Raw genomic sequence first — 22,382 nt, 5'->3', positions numbered from 1 at the left:
ATTTCATGGAAATAAACTGTGATTAGGGCCATTTCCAAGTAGAATGGCATCATGGCTGATTGTATGGGCCCAAAGTTTTCTGCACAACCTGTTCTTGAGTCCCATCTCCCTGTGTCACAAGTTAGACGGTTTATTCTTTGGCACACCCCACTTTTGCAAGATAGGAGAAGGAGTAGTAAATCATCCTCATATGATCCTTGAAGGACAGGTTCCCATCAGCCACTGAGGAAGAGGGAGGCAAAAGAAAGAACTGACTGTTGGAGAGTAATTTGCCAAAGGGACTTGCCCCTCTTGTCAGGTAACTTCTTGGGAAGCCCCATTCATGGAAGCCGCCTCACTTCCACCCGCTCACACCTGTTCTAACTCAGGATCAAGGAGAAGTAGGGCCCAGTCAGCAGAGAGAAAGAGAAAGACACTCAAGAGACAGTACGGAGCCTTGTTATCTTCCCCCAGTTTGCATTTTATTAAAGATCCCCTGTTAGAGAGACAAGAGAGAAGTTACTCCCCACTTTGTCTACCGTTTATACATTTGCAAAAGAGCCGTTCTTTAAAGCTGTACTACAGTGGGGTAAAGTTTCTGTTATTTGTGGCCTTGCTAATTATGTCTTCAATCTTCCCTAGAAAAGACTGTGTCTTCACCATCGACCCATCAACTGCTCGAGACCTCGATGACGCCCTCTCCTGCAAGCCCGTTGCTGACGGTAGGATGGAATCTTCTCTCCCCCTCTAGGTGGCAGGCAGCGGGCACCCCGGTGTGGCCACCCTGGCTGCCGGGTACTCCCTGAACTTGCCGTAGGCCCCTGAGCCTACACAGCATGTGACCTAGAGATTGTGCTCCTGACCGACTTCAGTGAGCGTGAGAATAAGAAACGTCCTCTTGCTAGGACCCTTCTCGGGCCTCAGGAGGGACAGCAGTGAGGGCAGAAGAACTAATTTCAGGCCCGGCCCTGCAGGAGGCTCCAGTGAGGGCATAATGTGTTAAAGAAGGCCCCTAAGCTCTGCTTCGGAGAAGCACAGAGTTTTTTTTACCTGAATTGAACGACACACTGGGGTGATTCAAGGGGTGCTGTCCAAAGACGTGCTCAGCAGAGGCGGCAGGAACACCTCCCCTGAGGAAGCCCCTCACGGCCTGAGCTGGAGAAGCTTGCTCTGCCCCGCGTAGGTCTTCATCTGTCCAGCAAATTGCAGAAGGCAGCTGTTAGAGGCTCCCGAAACATTCTTTGGGGATGGAGCCAGGAAGGAAAAAGTGGGATTTGATGCTACTGGTCTTTGAAAACTATCATAGCGGGAGGGGGAAATGTGTGAGGTGTGAGAAGAGCAAACCCTAGCCACGCCCTTCCTAATGCCCCTCCAGATGAGCCACTTAGAGTCTGGAGCTGCTTCCTGCCCCTCACCGGGGTGGGGTCTGGTGACTGCTATGGCTTTAGTCATTCCCGTTATGGCTTTGGCACTAACGTGGCCTTTGATGGCTTGCCCATGACGGTATGCAATCCTGCGGCTTCAGTCTCCCGCACAGTGTTGGTGGCCCAGTGGCCTGGTCTTGGCAAACACTGCACAGATGTTCACATATTCCATGAATGCAAAAAACTTCATGGGCTCAGCGTGTTGTCTCTTCTCCATAAAAGACAGTGAGGCTCAGTAGATACAAAGCTGAGGGACAGAAAACATCACTGCCCAGAAATGCTTTTATCTTCTTTTAATGAGTCTTCCTTGAAACTGTGGGCAATTGTGCTCAGTGTTTTCAACTAAAGAAAATTGAAAGGAAGATAAAGCATAAAGAGAGAAAAGTTCCCATGGAAATTTCAGAGGAATTATATATTTTTTAAATCTAAACTTTAAGCAGCCTACTTAAAAAAGCAAATACTACGTTGGTTTCTTACATCCCGAGCAATCTTTGCTGCATGGAGAGGCTTGGGCATATCACTCTCACATCCACTTCTCTGAGTCCCAGTTGAAAAGTGCCCCCCCACCCCCGGCAGAAAGCCAGGTGACACTGGACCTCACTTCCTGTATTTCCTTCCTCTCCAGCTTCATAGCCCTGCTCTGTTTGTAGCCTAATGCTTGGAAACAGTTGCTACATTTATTTTGGCACGTCTATAGTCGTTAATGGTGGAAGGGTAGGCCTAATCCCTGTTACCCCATCTCAGCCAGCTCACACGATATCCCCCTTGCAGGGGCACCAGGGAACAGGCACGTGTCTTGCCCCACTCACCCCGCACACTACGTGTCGTGTCTAGGGTACCAGGTTACCAGCAGAGGCTTCATGTAGGGAAAAGGTGGAGCAGGAAGGATTGACTGGGGACAAGTTGTACATGTTTATAGATTTCCAACCGAAGAATATGCTTTGTCAGACAGTCGAAAACCAATTGTTTTCAACGTGCTGTTCAGGGAGAGCATTCATAATGAGGGAAACCATTTAGCAGTGCAAGATGAAGGAAAAGGAGAGGAAGCAGAGGCAGAGAAATGAGTCAGAGAAACATTATAATTGTTTAGAGATGTAGGTAGAAGAAACTGAACTGGAGGTGGTGGCGTTATTATTAATGGGGGTGGGGAGGACAGCTGTGAAGAAGGGGTAATGACAGAAAAGAATCAGTGGAAATGGATTTGGAGTTGAGGGAGGGGAATCCAAGACGGGGCAAAAGTTTCAACCTGGATGGCGAGGAGATGGAATCGACAAGTTAGAAATGGGGAAATCAGGAGGACCAGCTGGTTTCGGAGAGAGCATGTCTGCATGGAGCTGTCTGTCTGATGATGTGTGTTTATATAAGCTGCTGCAGGTGCTCTGCAGAGGAGGCTAAATGCGTGCAGCCCATCGAATCCTATACAGAGAGCCATGAAGAAGAGTAGATAACTCAGCAAAATGCAAACAGTGATTTTATTAGGATGACGGGTTCATAAGGGATTTTTCTCTTTTCCCTAGTTTCCAAATTTTTATAATGTGGTAATAATAGGTTCATAATGAAAAAATTTTGTAATAAAAAAAAATTATGAGGTGCCAGAAATCACAGGCTGCCCAGTAGCCGCTGCACCAGGTGATCAGATACCTCCCGTCTGCTTAGTTATTCTTGCATTCCAGGGGAGTAATTAACATCTGGTCATTGGACACGGCAGAGCAGTCGGGGAAGAGTCTGCAAAGGCCTGAGTTGGGCAGTCAAGCGTTTTTATGGTGGCACTTCTACAGTTGGCCTTTGTGACAGCTGTTTCCGCCAAGGCCATTTATCCAGGGAGATGAAAAGTGAAAGTCAGTTCCAGCTTGGATTGGGGTGAGGCTGGCTGAGTTCAGGCTCTGGTAGTTACCAGTTCATGTCGGTTCTTGCTTAGAGGAAAAAAAGTTTAATGTTTCAAAAAGCAAATAATGTTTTCTGGGCATACTTACGTCATCTGTAACCATTTTTATTTAAAGAAAATATAAAGGTTAAACTTTCCTTTGGTCCCATTGAAATCATCTGAATGACTCTTCTGTGAAGATAAAACGCACAGACAGAAGTAACTTATTTAGTCCTTACTCTCTCTTTCTTTAGAGCTCAGATGAACCCCCAGGACTTGTTACCAGTATCTCCTATAGGTGCGAGATTTAGACATTACGGTCTGCAGGTGAATTCTGCAGAAACACAGTGACACCTGCTCCCCAGTAGGTCATGTTTAGGTTGGAAGGCTGAGGAGGGGGTGCCCTCTACCCTTGAGGAATCTCAGCTTTGGAAGAGATTCTACCAGTCATCTAGCCCGGTAATTTTTCACCTCTTACAGCCCATAAACACACTTGAGGGCAACATTCCCATGAGCATTAACCAGCCCGCTAACTTTAACATGGAGTCTTTCACTTTAGCTCAAGAAGGTATTTAATAATGTAAGTGAGTAAGACTGGTTATAATGATAACCCAGAACCTAAAGACAGTAACTCACACACTCCAGTGTTTGATTACTGTAACAGACCTTTGCAACACACCGCACAGTTGACCTCACCGCTCAGGTGTGGGAGTGCCACAGTTGTCACATCACCCTCCGATTTTCAGATTACCTCTACAGCATCTACTCACTGAATATCCAGGTTGCACTTTAACTGTCTACCTTACAGGCAGCCCATTTGGCCTTAAGATTGCGTGACTATCAGGAGATCCTTCCCTGTAATGATCTGAAATACCACTGTCTTCCTGTAATTTTCCACTCGTTGGTCCCATGCATGCCCCTTGGGAGCCTATAGAATAAGTCTCGTCTCTCATGTGACAACTCCTCAGATACTAGATAATGGCTGTCATGTATATCTGAATTACAGCTTCCCAGTTAAGCGTCCTGTATATTTTTCTATGTCCTGTAGCGTATTAAATTTGAGCCCATTTCCCATGTCACGGTGTTACTTCTGCCTTTATGAGCTCTGAGGTAAATGGCTGCCCGTATCCAGACTTCTCCTCCCTGGCTGCCAGGCCACGGTGACTCTCTCCCAGCCGCTTCCAGCCACCTGTTCTGTTCAATTAAACCTGCATTATTGCTTTGCTCTAGTCTCTGAGAGAGGAAATTATCAGTCAGACAAGTCAGGACCTTTATTCAGCTTTTAGTTGATTCAGGCTCCCAACAGATCCTACAGGAAATTGATGTTCCCCGCTTCTCTGGCGTCTTGTTTCTCTAATGTTTTGTTCTGTAATGAGTGCTCTGCCATTGAACATGGCAGGGTTATCCTAGCCAGACCTTAGAAATGAAGGATTGGAGAAAGGGGGAGTGGGGACTGACTGCTAACGGGTTTGGCGTTTCTTTGGGGGGTGATGAAAATGTTCTGAAATTACTAGCTCAGTTATACTCTGTGAGCATACTGAAAACCACTGGGGGAAATGAGTGAACGGATGAATGAATTAAGAATAAATAAACAAATCCATTCATCCTTGAGGCTTTTTGGAAATTGGAATTTACATCTTAATGACAACTTAGCAGAAGTCTTGATGGATTGCCTGGGCTGGATACCCAGAGTCGTATCCCTCTTACCCATCTCTCCTCCTGGCCGCCTTCACCTCTGAACCACGAAAATCCCACCCAAGGAGCGCACCCCTGTGCTCAGCCACCTGCTCGTCTTTCCCACCCCCACAGAGGGCAGCCATCTGACTCAAAGTAAGAGGGATGTGTCCTACTGTCCAGGTATGAGAAAGTGCTCAGGTCATCATCCAGCCTGAGGGACCTCGGGAATGCACACTACCTGCCCTGCTGTAGGGGGCGCCAGACTTCCTGCTGGTTTGCCTCTTGTCTGGGAGGAGGCAGTAGGCCTCCCTTCCCTGAGGAGGATGGACTAGGCAGCTCTGTTCCTGGGAGCCCTTCTCACTTAGGAAATAGGAACAAGAGACTGGGAGAAAGTCTGTACGAATTTCACAGAATTCCTACACTCTGCACTTCCCCGTATGGTTGTATGTGTCACCTGCTGAGAGTTCTTGTCACGAGTGCTCTTCTTTGGAGGCAGTGAGGAAGTAGGAGCTGGAAAGACTGTGCTCCCCTGGCTTAGGCTGGAGAGCCTGAGCAATAGGATGGATGGTAGTAATTTTAATGAGCAAAGAGCAGAGACGAAGGCTCTGGATCTGTTGCTGGGAAGGAAGAGAGCATGGGTGGGCGTCCTGGAGCTTACGAGTACAAGGTTCCAGCAAATCGCAGCAGCCAGGCCAAACCCTCTTCCTGGGCTCTGTTCTCACCTCTGGGAAGATCTTATCCCACCAGGCATTCACCGCAGCCCCTCTATGTTTCCCTTTGGTTTGGCTTCCTCCTCTCACAAACTTAAGTCTCCATCCTGTAAGACCTTCCTCAGCCGCCTACAGCCTCAGGAGTGTTCACACCTTCCTTTGTCCATCAGGACACCTTGAAGAGCAGTCTACTTGCTGCGGCTCCTTTCCTGCTTCCCATTTATTTCTTACTCCCTCTGCTATGTGGCTTCAGAAAGTTCAGTGACACAGGTTGTCCCTGACTTCAATTCAGCAAACCATATGTGCAGTGTTTGGCTTTTCATCTACTCTTCTTTGGACTTAGGGGGCTCTACTTGCTCTTTTTTTTTTTTTTTTTTTTTTGCGGTACGCGGGCCTCTCACTGTTGTGGCCCCTCCCGTCGCGGAGCACAGGCTCCGGACGCGCAGGCTCAGCGGCCATGGCTCACGGGCCCAGCCGCTCCATAGCACGTGGGATCTTCCGGGACCGGGGCACGAACCCGTGTCCCCTGCATCGGCAGGCGGACTCTCAACCACTGCGCCACCAGGGAAGCCCCTCTACTTGCTCTTGGTTGTAGTTTTTGGACTACTTTTCTCTAGTTGCCTTCTTTAACTCTTCTTCTCTGCTCCCTCGCTTCATGGGAGTCTCCAGTCCCCTTGCTTCTGTGCTCTTCAGCCTTTGAGCTCTGTTCCCTTTGCCTGCATTGCTCTTTCCCTGGAGAGCCGTGTGGCTGAGTGGAGATCAGGTGGGTCGCTCTCTCAGTAAGGCCTTCCCTAGTCACTCTGCCTCTAATTTCTTCGCCTCCCACCCACTCTCCACCATCCTTGCTTTACTTTTTTCCTCATCACTCATCACCCACTGACGTGCTATTGACTATCTTGTTTCTTATCTGTCCTCCCACCGTACACCGCCTGGCAGTGTGAGGCTCAGAGCAGGCGCTCAGTGAGTCTCTGGTGGTATTCACAGGCTGCCGAGAGGAGAGGGGGTTCCCAGGCAGAGGGAAGAGTGTGTGCAAAGTCCCAGGACGCCAGATATATGGTATTTTGGAGGGAACCACACAGAACTTGAAATATCTGGACCGTGAGGTTCAAGTGGGGTGGTAGTCGTAGGTAAAGCAGGGAGGAGATCATGAATTCTTTTGTAGACCCTGCTAGAAAGTTTAGACATCATGGAGAGCGGGTGTGGGGGGACGGACTGCAGTATTTAAACCTCAGGTTGAAGAATAAACAGGGGTGAGCCACACAGTGGGGAGGAAGAGCGTTTTAAGCTAAGGGAACAGAGTGTGTGTGGGCCCTGTGGTACAAAGACTTCGGCACCAAAAGGAACCGGAAGTCAACGTGACTGCACCGTGACGGGGTGGGAGGAGCCTGTGCCGTAGGACCGGAAAGGGGCACGCAGGCTCCCTTTCGGAGTGGGAATCTTATCTTGAGTGTAATGGGAAGCAAAGAGCTTTAAGCAGGAGAGAGTCAGGATCCAACTTGCAGGTGGGAGAGATCTGTGTGGCGGCAGTGAGGAATCTGGACTGAGCGCGGTGTTAAGATGGTCTGAGTTCTGAGAGGCAGCAAGTGCCCCAACCAAGGCAGAGGCCGAGGAGCCAGAACTGGAGGGAGGCAAGAGCCAGGACAGGAAATCAGGGCAGGACTTGGGGTCCGGGCCGCTGTGGGAGCCTCTTAACTGCTCTCTCGTGTCGGCCTTTTCTTCCCACGGATCGAAGCCAAGGCAGTCCTTGTAAAATGTAGATCTGATGAGGTCATTCCCCCGCTCCAGTCCCTCCAAGACTTCTTGTCCTGCTGAGGATAAACACCCAAGTCCTTCCTGGGATGTACTGCTGTCTCGTTTGTTTGTTTGTTTTTTCTAATCTTCCTACTGTGGTCTCTAACTGCCTCTCCAACCTTGTTCCCCACAGTCCCTGTCTCACCTGCCCTCCTCCAGCCAACATGGCCGTGGTGTTGTCCTCCAGACATGCCAGGCAGCTCCTGTCTCAACACTTTTGTACTTTCTCTTCCCTCTGTCCGAATCCCCCTTCTCCCAGATCCCTCACTACTCTAAGTTCTACTCAGATGTCATCTCAAGGAGGCCCTTCCTGACCACCCTATTGCCACAGTCTTCTCCCCACCCCACCACCCCCTGCTTCTCGAGTCCCTTTAAGGTACTCTTGTGGGTCTGTCCTCCTGGATGGTAAGCTTTACGAGAGAAGGGATGTCCTTTTGTTCACTGTTGAACCCTCAGTGCCCAGCACACTGTGTGTTACATAGTTGACACACCTGGAAATGTTGGTTGAATGAGTGAATAAGTTTGCAAACTTTTGATATTGGCAGTAGGAGAAGAATCTAGAATCTCATCTAAGTTTCTGGCTTGGGCAGTAGGCAGAACATAATGGCATTCAATAGGAAATATTGAGGAGAGCTGGTTTTGGGGGGAAGGTGGTACGTTCAGAGATAAGCACATGTTGGGTTTGCAGTCCCTGAGAATCATCCAGGTAGAAATACGAAGGAGACAAGTCAAAGGAGTTAGGGCTGGAAGTGGAGATTTGGGAGTCATCAGTACAGCCTGGGAGAGGTGGCCCAGGAGAAGTCACAGACTGAGAAGAGGACCCCGCTGGGCCCCTGGGAAGATGTGGAAAATAACCGAGAGGTGAGGCCAGGGAGCCTGGAGGCGAAGGAGAGAGAGGGGAGAGGGGGCAGGCAGAGCAGGCTAAATGCAGAAAAGCCACAAAGGCTGTAGGAGAGTCAGGTAAGAGAACTGGGAAGTCTTTGGGTTTGGCAACCAGGAGATCATTGACGACCTTGAGAGACTAGTGTCAGTGGCTTTGAGGAGGGGAAGCCAGACTGCAGGTGGTGGAGAAGGGAGTGGAAAACAGGAATGGAGGTGGCTTTCCATAAGAAGCTTGGCTATGAAACCTATGAGTGGCAGGGAGGACAGGACAGCTTGGAGAAGGAGAAGCTGAAAATATAGGAGTGAGAGGAGCTGACGATTTTGCAAGGTCTTGAAGAAGAAGATGGGAGTGAATTCAGAGTATAAGTGGAAAGTGAGGTCAAGACATGGAGGGTAAACACCTCTTCCCTTGAGGCAGAGAAGCAAGACGTAGGGAATGGGCGGCTGCTGAGTATTAACCCTGGATAATACCCACTTCAGCTGTGAGAGGAAGCGGCCCTCCTGCTGAGGGCAGATGGGGAAGGGGCTGTGTACGGGGAGCAGGGGATAGTGAAAGGGCTTGGATGGGGGAGCTGACCAGAAACCGATCATGCAAGGCCTTCCCAAACACTGTTCATGTGTGCTGAATTGGAATACTACCAAGCCTGGGTGATTTTCTTTAGCCTTCTAGGTGTGGGAGCAGAAGTTGCAATGATACAAATTTGGGGGTTTGCTGAGAGGGAGAACATGGTGGGCACCAGGACAAGGATGCTGGGACCTTGCTTCCCCTCTCAACCTGTTTCTTCTCCATCCTCTACTTTTATAAAGACATCATCACCTACCACCTAGTCAACCAAAGTTTTCTTTAAAAAAGGGACTCCTGGGGCTTCCCTGGTGGCGCAGTGGTTGAGAGTCCGCCTGCCGATGCAGGGGACACAGGTTCGTGCCCCGGTCCAGGAAGATCCCACATGCCGTGGAGCGGCTGGGCCCATGAGCCATGGCCGCTGAGCCTGCGCGTCTGGAGCCTGTGTTCCACAACGGGAGAGGCCACAACAGTGAGAGGCCCGCGTACTGCAAAAAAAAAAAAAAAAAAAAAAAAAAAAGGGAATCCTGGAATCACATTTGATTCCTCTTCCTCTTAGCACTGTTGTCATGGCCTTGTCAATGATCTCCCCTCCCCTGCTGTGCGCCCTCTACCTTGCTGCCCAGTTAGCTTTCTTTTCTTTTCTTTTTTTTTTTTTGTGGTACGTGGGCCTCTCACCGTTGTGGCCTCTCCCGTTGCGGAGCACAGGCTCCGGACGCGCAGGCTCAGCGGCCATGGCTCACGGGCCCAGCCGCTCTGTGGCATGTGGGATCCTCCCGGACCGGGACACGGAACCCGTGTCCCCTGCATCGGCAGGCAGACTCTCAACCACTGCGCCACCAGGGAAGCCCAGTTTTCTTTTATGTACACACGAAGACCAGATCATGTCACTTTTCTGCTTGAAAATCTTCTCATACCTACAGAATGGTCCACATTTCTTAGCAGAGCTTTGTTATCAAAGTCCTTTAAGATTAGTTCCCCAGCCCCCTCTTCCACCTTCCCCACCTCCCAATGCCACTTCGACCAACACACAGACACACACACACAGACACACACGCCGCACGCGCCCCTAATGGTGTCTGGCCACTCCAGGCTTTGCATATCCACTTCACTCTACCCTGCCTCCCAGCCTCTGCCTGCCCTTTGCCCTCCAGTTAGAATGCCTGGCCTCCCTTCCTACTTCTGTGTCAGAATTTCGTTCAACAGCAAGATGAAACCTCTGCGGAGCTTTCCTTTCCTCCTGGCAGAATGAACTGTCCCTATCCTATCAGCATATTTTCTTCATGTGCCTAATGCAGCAATAAATATCATTGCTTGTGGATTTAATTCACCTTTTTGCTTGTTTCCTAAAAGCAGGGCAGTCCTTGGACATCTCTATATCCTGAGTGTCATGCATGGTACCCTGCATTTGAAAATCGCTTGATCTAATCGGTCTAACCAGGCATCTTGTTACAAACTTTTAGCGTTTCACTCCTGTTTCTTACCTCGCCCTTTTTATTTCCACCGTGCTTCGACCCTTAGGTTTGTGGGTTGTTTATGGGCTTTTATGCTGACCTATAAGCTTACACTGCATGCCCTCCTACAATGTCTACTTCTTTAGAATTAGGTGTACCTTTCCCTCATCACAATCATGGTTTTCAGTCCATCTCCTCATGTCTCAGTGATACTGTAAGATAACTGAATTATGTATTATGATCATGACATCTGGTCCTGCAGCTCTGTGAGTTTGCATATCTGAGGCTCAATTCTTCCCCATTATTTTCTTTCATGAGTCTCTTCTATAGCCTGCAGTACTCTTCTCACCGCATACCTACAGGCTTCCACAGCAAGTTGTTTATTGGTTTTATTTGTCATTTTTATTGTCATTTTTATCCGTCTCCCTCCTGTCTGTATCCTTGCCATTTCCAAATTCAGTGAGTGCTAATTTTCTGATAAAATTTACTTATTGAATGAACCTTAACATGGTAGTGAAGGACAATAACAACAACAAAAAACCAATTTATGATGCAAACGCCAGAACTTTTCTTCCTTTAATTATTTTGGCAAACAGGCTTGCTGGTTGAGAAAAGGCTTTTTAACAACCAAGTACATCTTCGATGGCAATACGGTCATCTGTTAGTTTGGAGAAATAGAAAAGTTGGTATTACAAAAATCCAAGTATTCCTTTGTTAGCAGATAGATCTTAATTAATAGCATGTTGAGACATCGGAAATTGAAAAAGTTTGTTTTTTATTACCCTCTGTTGGAAGTGTTTGGAGGTTAGGTTGGTATAGGGAGGTAATGCCAAGGTAATTCCAGAATGTAGAAGTCAGGTGACGTTTTGAGAATGCAAATCAACTTTTTCAAAAATTCATTTAATTTTATTTTATTGAAGTATAGTTGATTTATAATGTCATATTAGCTTTAGGTGTGCAGCACAGTGATTCATTTATACGTGTGTGTGTGTGTGTGTGCGTGCGTGTGTGTGTGTATGTATATTCTTTTTCAGATTATCTTACCTTATAGGTTATTACAAAATATTGAGTACAGGTCCCTGTTGGTTATCAATTTTATATATAGTAGTATGTATGTGTTACTCCCAACTTCCTAATTTATCCCTCCCCCTCCTTTCCCCTTTGGAAACCATAAGTTTGTTTTCTTTGTCTGTGGGTCTGTTTCTGTTTTGTAAATATGTTCATTTGTATCTTTTTTTTTTTTTTTTAGGTTCCACATATAAGTGATATCGTATGATATTTGTCTTTCTCTGTCTGGCTTACTTCACTTAGTATGATAATCTCTCTCTAGGTCCGTCCATGTTGCTGCAAATGGCATTATTTCATTTCTTTTTCATGGCTGAATAATATTCCATCGTATATATGTACCACATCTTCTTTATCTGTTCATCTGTTTGTGGATATTTAGGTTGCTTCCGTTTCTTGGCTGTTGTAAATAGTGCTGCGGTGAACACTGGGATGCATATATCTTTCTGAATTATAGTTTAAGACTGGAAATCAACTTTACATGGTTATCTGTAGATTTTCCTCTTGCCTGGAGATCTGTAAAACATCAGGTAGAATTTGCTATTTTAGTTTGTATAAGGCTGAAACAGAATGTATGGTAGTGGTTTTAATCTCTTTAGAGTCACAGTCTCTCCTCAGAAAAAAATGCACAAATGTGTATATACACTATATTTTGCATAGGGCTTACATTTCCAGTAATATCATAGAATGGATAGCCTGAAGAACTCTTCTTCAATAAAACTCTTTAAAATGATGCATCTTTTAGAAATGTATGGCTGAGCTGGCAAGAAAGGTCTTTCCAGCCCTTGGAAGCCAGGAATGAAACAAGAGCAGATAACCAAAGAAAGACGTATGTGCCAAAGCAGCTAATGGTATCTTCTAATGTCTAGTGACCCAGAAAGTTTGCTCAGGACCTGAATTAATACTACCTGCATGACCCATAAAATTCCAAGCCAAGTATCTAGTTTAAAGTGGCACCAAATGGACAATGTTTCTAGAAACCAGTCAGAATCATAAGCATATCCTTTCCAGAAGAATTAGCTCTTAACCAAAGCCTTAAAGATTTGCCAAAGATAAAATTTCTAGTAAAAGTAAACATACAGAAAAGTTATGAAACATGCAAGGGTGCAGCTAAAGCAATACTTAGAGGAAATTTTCTAGCTTTAAGTGCTTATAATAAAAAGGGAGAAAGTTTAAAAAATTGAGCCTATAAAGATTAGCTTCACAAAATGTTCAGAGATAACGGGAAGGGAGAAGATGACTTGCTACAAGAACATAATTGTGGGTACAAGTACTGAATCAAAATGTGAGCATTATCTATTATAACTGTAGCAGTAGAAGCTCCCTCTACTCACCAAAGAAACACACAAGACAAATAACCAAACTCTGTAATGCATGTCATAGTAAAACACATAATTCATTTACTTGAATAACAAAAATTCCTGTTTCCACTTTTGGCCCTGCCAAAATGTAAATCTTAAAAAGTAGAAACAAAATATCAAACATTGCTCTTAGATCTCATTTTCATTTTTATAGTATTAGAGTGCTATTAATTGTCAAATTAAGGTCCTTTTCGAAAAATCATCAATGTTTGAAAAACATTTGGCATGTTAATTCTGTTATAACTGAATTGGGAACATATAAAGATACACTTTTTAATATTCAGTTTCTGTGTTATTTTGTATTTTATATCATATATGTTATAGTGTTCATGTTCCATAAGTGTTTCAAATATCCTTTAAATAATAATAGAGATACAGTAAATAACTTCCAAAGTGGTAGAGAGCACAGGACATATAAAAAGCACATATTAAAGTACCAAAAAAGAATTAATAAGCACATCACATTTAACTCTGCAGTTAAAAAACAAAGACTGTTAGACTGGAGAAATCTAGCTATATGCTGTTTATAACCACACACTTAAAACAGGAAGACGCAAAGATTAAATGTAAAAAGGTGGGAAAAGCTATACCAGTAAGTACTAAGCAAAAGAAAGCTAGCATATTTTTATGATGTCTGACAAATAGCTTTTAAGGTAGAAAACATTACTAAATATATAGAGAGTCTCTAAATGATGATTAGAAGGATCAGCTCATTAGAAAAGGTAGTGTCTAAACATATTACCAAGTGCTATAGCTTCAAAATACATATTAAAACAACAGTTGACAGAAATATGAGGAGAGCTTGATAAATTCGTCATCATAGTGGGTTAATTTAATATGCCTTTCCCGGGAAATGATAGTTCAAACAGACCAGAAATTCAGTAAAACTACAGAAAATTTGAACAGCACGGTTAGCAAGCTAGCTCTAATAACCAATAACTAAGTATAATACCCAGAAATGAAGATTACACAGTGTTCTCAAGTGTTTCTCAAGAGAAAACATATATAAAAATTGACTTTGTATTAAAGCATTAAGCATATTTCAAAAAGTCATTGGTATCATACAGATCGTGTTCTTGGGTCACAATACGGTTAAATGAGAATAAGTGCACAAACATTTTTAACTTAAGAAAAATTGAGTATGTTTAGAAATCTTAGATACCTTCTGTTACCCTCTGCCAGATTAGTGGCCAGATGAATGGCCTAAATCAGAATATACTTGATGTCATGTTTCCTTAATGCTTGAAGGTTGAGTGAGTTACCTATTTCCTCATGGCTGAGTTTACCTCTGTCATTGCCTTCCACACGAAATACCCCCTTACATAGGACTTTAGGTTTCTACCCCTGCTTCTTTCCTCATACTACCCAGGAGTACCTAACTCTGAAATATGATCCATGTTAACCAACAGGCTATTCACCAGAGAGCCAAGAATGGTTGAAAGCCTTTATTACAAAGATACCATCAAAAAGGAAACTACCTTGTCTAATAAAAGAAACTCAGATTACCAGAGATTAGCAGGAGAGGAATGATTCCCGAGTGGGGAGGACAGCTGGACCACATGGATAGTCTCCATTTGTACATCCCCTTCCTCCTTACTAACCACGACTCCCTCTGCCCACTGACCTGGGTGCTGAGAGGACTTGTCATCACTTTGGTCCAAGTATGGTGCCCATAATCCTTTGCTTAGTACCTCAAGCACAACTGAGACTAGACTTTTGAACAGGACTTTACTTAAACCTTAAGAGGGTAGCAAAAGGAAGAGCAACGGAGAGTAACAAAGCATCAAGAAGTGTCCTGCTTTCCACTGCTCCCAGATCCAGGCCCACCTAGGTTCTGACCTGTCCGCACACTGAGCATCACCCGGGTGCCCACACCTCAACATCTGCCCTTCAGAAGTCTAGACCTAAGAACTTCTGGAAAGACACCTTGGCCTCCTTCTTTCATTTGGCACTTCCCATCTGAGGACATGCCCCTTCCCAGAAAGAGTAACATTAGGAAGGTTCATTTCCTTTAGAGAAGCATATGCCTATGTCTCACCCTGCAAGCCCCAACACGAGAATTGTCTTGCCAGTGCACTACAGTGGCGGTGTAATTGCTGTACACTAACAGAAGCCAGAGATCATTTGGCTACACATCTAGTAGGAGACCTAGTCTGCTCCTCTCCTGCCACACACATAGCACTGGCCCCTGAGGTGACTTAAAGCATTACATCACTTTGTGCTCTGCACCACTTCTAACCGTGCACAGGGTATCTTATTGCAAAGGACTCTTTGCAATCCTTAACTCAGGTGGGACCCCACCTTATACCCCATGCCCACACAAACTCCCTGTTGACCAGGGATAGAAAGACTGAATCCTAGGCTCTTGTCACTTAGGTCATTGCGTGGGGAAATAGGCTTTACAATCCAGTCTTACTTTAAGCACCATGGGGAGAGCATCACGGCCCTTTGCTATATGGACCTGCTGGAATTCCATTTCTGTCCTGCCTTGCAGGAGGGCCAAGGGGGCAGATACACGTATAGAGATGTAAATCCTGTATGTTCTCCTGTTCTCCCGAGACCCTCAGGAGGCAGCCTGGCGCTTGCCTGCCCTTTTTGTACTGGACCACTCCTTTCAACCATTCTTCTCACCTTGAGTTGTCTTCCTCAGCTTTCTAGCTACTGGTCTTGCAGTTGATCTCTCGTGTCAGGCCTTCTCTAGCCTTTCGGAATTTGACTTCATCTCAGACTCAGTACCTTAATTTAAACCCCCAGATTCAGCTCCTCATATTTTCTTAGCCCATTGGTTATGCTTTTCCCTGTTTCGTTCACTTCAACAAACTGAACCCTGAAGTACCGTGTTTCAAAGGGATGGCCTTCCTAAATATCGAATACTATAGTGTAAGAGGCAACTCACACTTATTCAATAATTAGGAAATTTTAATCTGTTAGCTGTTAGAAACATATGCCCACATGTAGGTTAAAAATAAGATTTATGGGAATTCCCTGGTAGTCCAGTGGTTAGGACTCGGTTCTCTCACTGCCAGGGCCCCGGGTTCGATCCCTGGTAGGGGAAGTAAGATCCTGCAAGCCATGTAGCGTGGCCAAAACAAGAAAACAAACAAAAAGCAAAAAAGCAAAACAAAAAAAACCTATGTGCAACATTTAATTTAATCAAAAATTAAATTGTTTTTAAAATCTGTTCCTTGTATTCTAGAAGAGAACCCCTGATAACTCTAACATAGATTTTGAAAAAGAAAAATTCCACTTCAGGGCCGTTTTCTACTTGGATACATTTCTGGGTTTTGTCTCTGACATCTTTATGATGCCCGGTGCTTCGAATACTATTCCTCCTACACTCCTCTGTAAAATCATTTCTAATCCTGGTTTTGAAACACTGATTTTTCCTCTTGCAGTCGCTTATGTCAGAGGGCATTCTGACCTCAGGCAAATACCAGGCAACCCAAGTACTTGATCTCAGACAAATCCTATTTTCATAGCCTGGCCCTTGATAATGAACCTGGGAAGAGAAATGGAGAATTCTGTAGAACCATCAGCTCATAAGGAGGTGCATGTCTTCTCCATTCATCTGGGGCATTGGTGAGTGAACAGTTTTAACTGTCCTTGTTGTATGGTCATTTTTTACTGAATCGTACCTTGACTCAAAAAATCCAAGTAACTGAATAGTCATGCAAAGCCTCTGGCATCGAAGTGGGCTTCTGGGATGCTTGCCAATGAGTTCCTGTTTTGAGGACACAGAATCGAAATGGAAAGATTAAGTGGAGACACAGCCCCACCCCTCTAAGTCTTATTCCTATGTTCCATTCAAATCTTGCTAGCCTGATTCCTGTGGGGTCTGGGCTTTGGAAATTCTCTTTTTTTCATGGATGTCTCAGTGCACCTTGTTAAACCAAATTTGGACTATGGCCTGTTCATCTGCTTCCAGCTCTGCTGATTGGTTCCAGTTTCCTTGCTCATTAAAGCCAAGATAATCTGGCACCCACCACTCAGGCATCCTCAAGTATCTGGCACCAAGGTAAACCTGGAAGCCAGCTAAGAAGCCTCAGTGATCCAACACACTCATTGCGTGATGAGAGGCAGTTGTGGTCCCAGAAAGAGCACTGGAATAGGAGCAGAACTGGGTTCTTGTCTCATCTTTGCCTCTACTGCATCATGTAAGTTTGGGCATGTCTGTGATTTCTCTGAAAATCTCTTTCCCCAGCTATATATGTGTTTGGACTAGACAGTTTCTCAGGTGTCTGGCAGTTCTAAAATACTGAGTATATGAAAAGCTAAAGGAGCAAAGCTCCATTTGTGCCTATTGTTGCAAAAACACAACCTAGCTTTAAAGGTATTAGCAATAAATGCCTAAAGTTGCATATGCTACTGATGCTTTTCCACAAAAGTAGATAGTGTGACGACAAAATAAAAGGAGCACAGCCCATATTCTGGAGGTAAGAATTAACCTCTCTAGGCCTCACATTTCCCACCCTGTAAAACAGGGATAATAACGGCTAATTTTAAATTGCCTGGAAGATTAAATGAGATAATCCCTGGTACTTAGAACTGTGCCAGATAAAAAGTAAGTGCTCACTGAAAATTATTATTAATATAAAAATGGAAAGATTAAAATTGATATGGAATTTTAGTAAGCTTATGCTGAAATAATAAATATTTAATTGCTGTTCAAAAGTCAAAGTGGGAACAGAATAGAGAATCCAGAAACAGACCCACACATGTATGATCACCTGGTTTCCAACAAAGGTGTCACTGCAGTGTAGTAAGGAAAGGATGGGTTTGTCACTGGTGCTGGATCAATTGAATATCCATATGGAAAAAAAACATGAACTTTGACTCCTGCTTCACGCCATACATAGAAATCGGTCGCATGTGGCTCATAGTGTGAAAGGTAAAACGTTAATACTTCTAGAAGTGTTAACACTTCTCTAGAACATAACATGGAAAAATAAACTCACGACCTTAGCAAAGATTTCTTAAGTGCGACACAGAAAGCATTAACCGTAAAGGAAAAGAGTGATAAATTACATTTCATTAAATTTAAGAACTGTTCATCAAAAGACACCATTAAAATAGTGAAAAGGCAACTCATAGAGAAGGAGAAGTTATTTTTTATATATATATATATATATATATATATATATATATATATATACACATATATATATGGTGTGTATATATATATATATATATATATATATATATATATATATATATATCCCCAGCAAAAGACTCTTACTGAGAATATGTAGAGCTGGACAAGCACTCTTCTTTACTAAAGAAGAGAGCCAGCTGCCAAAAACATGTGAAAACTGCTTAATATCATTAGTCCACAGGGAGAATGGAAATTAAAACCACAGTGAGATATTGCTATGTTCCTATAAGAATAGCTAAAAAATTTTTAAATTGACAATACCAAATGTAGTGGCGATATGGATCAATTAGAGCTCTCATACACTGAGTAGGGGAAAAGTCAGGTACATCTACTTTGAAAAACTGTTGTACAGTATGTAATAGAGCTGAATAGATTCATACTCCGTGACCCAGCATTTTCATTCTTAGATAAATACCCAACAGAAAGGAGTACATATGTAGAAGAATGCTCATAACAGCATTATTCATAATAGCAAAAACTAAAAGCAACCCAAGTCTCTATCAACAATAAAATGGATAAATTGTGCTATACTCTTACAATGGAATACTCCACAGCAATGGTACAGAGTAAATTCAGACGCAACATGGATGAATCTCAGAAACACATTGAGGGCTTCCCTGATGGCGCAGTGGTTGAGAGTCCGCCTGCCTATGCAGGGGACGTGGATTCGTGTCCCGGTCCGGGAAGATCCCACATGCCGCGAAGCGGCTGGGCCCGTGAGCCATGGCCGCTGAGCCTGCGCGTCCGGAGCCTGTGCTCCGCAACGGGAGAGGCCACAACAGTGAGAGGCCCGCATACCGGGGGGGAAAAAAAAAAAAAAAAAACGTTGAGCAAAAGAAGCCAGATACACACACACAACATACATACTGTACTAATCCATTTATGGAAAGTGCAAAGAGAGGCAGAACTGACCTATGGTTATAGATTACAGAGGTCAGAAAAAGTAGTTATCTTTGGTGAATATAGAGACTGAGGAGGCACAAGAGAAGCTTCTGGAATTCCGATTATGTTCTATTTCTTGAACTGGTGGGGGAGGGAGGTGTTCACTTTATAAAAATTCACTGAACTGCATGCTTAAGGTTTGCATACTTTATGTATTTTATGCCTCAATAAAAAAGTTTATTTTAAAGAGTGAAGGAGTACCCCAAAAGTGGAAACAACCCAAATGTCTATGAAATATATTCAGCCATGGAAAGAAATGAAGTACTGATGCAGGCTACAACATGAAGGAACCTGGAAAACATTATGCTAGGTGAAACACAATCACAAAAGACTGTACACGTATCATAAGATTCCATTCAAATGAGGTGTCCAGAATAGACACATCTACACAGACAGAAAATAGATTAGTGGTTGCCTGTGGTTAGGAAGGTTGGGGAGAAATAGGGAGTGACTACAAACAGATATGGAGTTTCTCTTAGGGTGATGAAATGTTCTAAAATTGATTATAGTGTTGGTTGTGCAACTCTGAATGCACTAAAAACCATTGGATTGTACACTTTGAGTGAATTGTATATGAATGAAATCTCAAACTGCTATGAAACCAAAAGCCAAGGGATACTGATAACTGTGGAATGATAAAAACCCCATAGGAAAAGGCTGTACCGTGTGGCCCTATGGCATGATAGTTAAGAACACTGATACTGGAGTCCAACAATGCTCTAATCCTAGCTCTCATGTTTACTGTGTGACATCGGGCAAATTGTCTAACCTCTCTGAGCCTGAATGTTTTCATCTGTAAAATATGAATATTAATAGTACATACTCCATAAAACTTAAGTGAAGCTGATTCATTTAATCAAGAAATAGTTGAATATCTTCCATTTGCCAGGTCTAATCAGTGATAACTGTTGTTATAATTGGCCAGGAGGTTTTGCATCTGAAGAGTCTTTACTCCATTTTAGTGATGGAGGTGACAAGTAAATTTGAGAGTGTGTCCTGAGGACGGGACATCTTTGCCCTACTGTACCACACCAGCATCTATTGCAAAATGCAACAGAAATGTTCATTTTAGTGCCACTAAGTTATTAATATTGAATTATATACTGCTGTTAAGAAAAGGAAGTATGTAATACATTTATAGAGGATTTCCATCCAGAAGTACTAAAACTATGAACAATTGATGATTAAAGGATTGGCATTTAGTTACCTAGAAAATTTAGCAGTTCAGGATATTTTATATGAAAACTGAGTCATAACCGCAATTGATACATAGATAATTTAAAAATAGAAAGTGACCATTTGTTACAGGAGTGTGTGACAGGGGATTTATTTCGGTGAATATGTATTGTTCCCATACATGGTCTTAAAATGTGTGTTCTGCAAAGTCACCGTATAATCCTTTTTAGATGTTACATTGAGAGTGCTCATAGCCTGTAGGAGTTGAGAAAGAAGCAATTATAAGTTAGTCAGGTACCTGGCACTAAGGGGCACATCCCATAAAGTAAGGGTTAAGAGCTTAGTTTTGGGAGTCTGACCTGCCTGGGCCTCAGTTTCCTCATCTGTAGAAAGAAATCTGTGTCATAGCATTGGGAGCATAGACTGAATTAACCCAAATGAAGTGTTCTAACAAGCAGGCAGTTGGTACGCTATTGTTATGGGAGAACCAGTATGGTGGATTCATATCATGAATGTGCATAAGTTATGGATATAATTTTTGCTTAACTTTTGTGAAGCTTTAGGGAATTAGAAAAGTTTCTCCTTAATGCAAAGAGATTAATTAATGAAACTGAGTAATTAGATCCCAAAAGAGCTGATTAGGTATGGTGAAAAAATAACAAACCCAAACAGACTTGCCCAGAATGAGAGAAAAGCCACTAAGGGGTTTTGTCACCAGGATATAAAGCTTTTAGAAGCTTTTACATCTCAGAATTCAAGGTAACTATGAAAGTTGCTTTAATTTTAGCTGAAAGGGAGGTTGGGATTGGATTAAGCAGTTGTTCATAAGTTAACATTTTGTGAATAGGCATTTAAATACGCATAGATGTTGATATTTGAAAACTGTACATCTCTTTTAAATTTGGCTTTTAAGAATCTAGTAATTGTTTTGTTAATAGAGAGGCTTTTTAAAAATAGAGAAATCCACAGTTGAGTGTGAAAACATGCTGAAATTTGGTTTTCAAACTTACATCTTTGGGAAGCCAGTCTGCTGGAATCCTGCAAGCCTCGCTGCGCTCCTGCAGAGGCAAGAGAAATAGGTTCCTCATGGTGACCATACGCACTGAACCTCTAAAGTGGTGGCAGAAGCCTCAGGCTGCTACAAACTGGAGTCACATTTCTGGCATGGAAATAGTTGTTTCCTATTCAGCAGAGGTGGGGTATGACCAGTTCCTGCTACTTCATTTACTGAGCTCACCTTCATAGAACTTGCCTGCAAAGTGCTGAGCTGCTGTTATCCTCTGGGACAGGTGGCCGATGAGCTGCTACCTGCTCTTTGCTGCCTACTGCCTCGGGTGCCGGTGGTGCTTTTCTCTTGCTGTGTGGTGGGGAATCAGGGATAGGGTGGGTGCTGAGGGAGAAAACAGCAGTTTGTTGGTGTTTCTTTATTTTTAAAAAACCCCAAAACTGTGAAACAAGTAACCCATTTATGATATAAAAATTAGAATTTATATATAAGCAGAAAGAGAAAGTTATAATCCTACCACTCAGAGAAAACCATTGTTACCATCTTGATATATTTCTTTCCAGACATTTTTAAGCCAGTTTACATTTTTTATTTTATACTTTTTATCTTTATTCCTTTTCCAGCCTTTGAAAGCCGGAAACATTACAAATGTGTATGATGTAGAAAGGAACAGTCCCCATATCCTCAGCCTCCAGAGATCATCACTGGGGACATTTTAATTCTGTTCTTCCTAAGTGGTAACCCTCTCCTGCCTCTGTTGGCTTGTCTTTCTTTTAAAGCTTGTAGCTAGTTTTACTTAACTGGATTTTTACTTTTTCAACTTTTTTCTTTCCTGACTTCAACCTCTACAAACCTTTTTCTTTTTAATTTTTGGATAGAGAATGTTGAACATGCACAAAAGCAGACAGAATAGTATAATGAAACCCCTTGTTTACCTCTCGCAGCCCCGTCAACCCTGAAGCCATGGCCAGTCCACCCCAATCACATCCCACGTTCCCCACGCCCCACTCCCAGCCCTTACGTGGACCTGCTAACTTCGTAACTGCCTTCAAAGGTCCTTCTCGGCCCTTCTGACTTCACTCTCTTTTGGCAATGAGGAAGGATCAAACGCCTGCCCTCCTGCACTCAGAACTTCTCATGAGCCGGTGCTCGGCTCCCTGTCGCAGGTCTGACCGGCTGACCTGGGCTTTCCCCGCTCCTGGAAGTTCCCAGACGTTGGGTGTGCCAGCCTCACATGTTCAGCTCCTCATTCCTTTCCTGTTAATGAAGGACGCCATCGCTCAAATCATTTGGAAGGGGAAAAGTGGAATTTACTACCTGGGTGTTCCTCTTCCATG

At 43.8% G+C, this 22,382-nt stretch overlaps 1 protein-coding gene across 8 annotated transcripts in view; it reads left to right on the top strand.

Annotated features, from left to right (window-relative positions):
- Positions 1–22,382, top strand: part of DIS3L2 (DIS3 like 3'-5' exoribonuclease 2) — a 376,911-nt gene that overhangs the window by 229,756 nt on the left and 124,773 nt on the right. For 7 of the 8 annotated variants that reach the window (XR_004350756.1, XR_004350757.1, XM_032637768.1 and 4 more), the window contains exon 10: positions 622–701. Coding sequence is in view for 5 of the 8 variants with exons in the window: in XM_032637768.1 (XP_032493659.1) it covers positions 622–701 (80 nt within the window). In the remaining 3 variants the exon portion in view is untranslated. Of the gene's footprint in view, positions 1–621; positions 702–16,164; positions 16,349–16,694; positions 16,878–22,382 lie in introns of those variants that run through there. The other variant, XR_004350758.1, reaches the window with a different exon arrangement.

This window comes from Phocoena sinus, chromosome 7 (genome assembly GCF_008692025.1).
Source record: "Phocoena sinus isolate mPhoSin1 chromosome 7, mPhoSin1.pri, whole genome shotgun sequence".
Classification (NCBI taxonomy): Eukaryota; Metazoa; Chordata; class Mammalia; order Artiodactyla; family Phocoenidae; genus Phocoena; species Phocoena sinus.
This window is presented reverse-complemented; position numbering and strand designations above follow the sequence as displayed.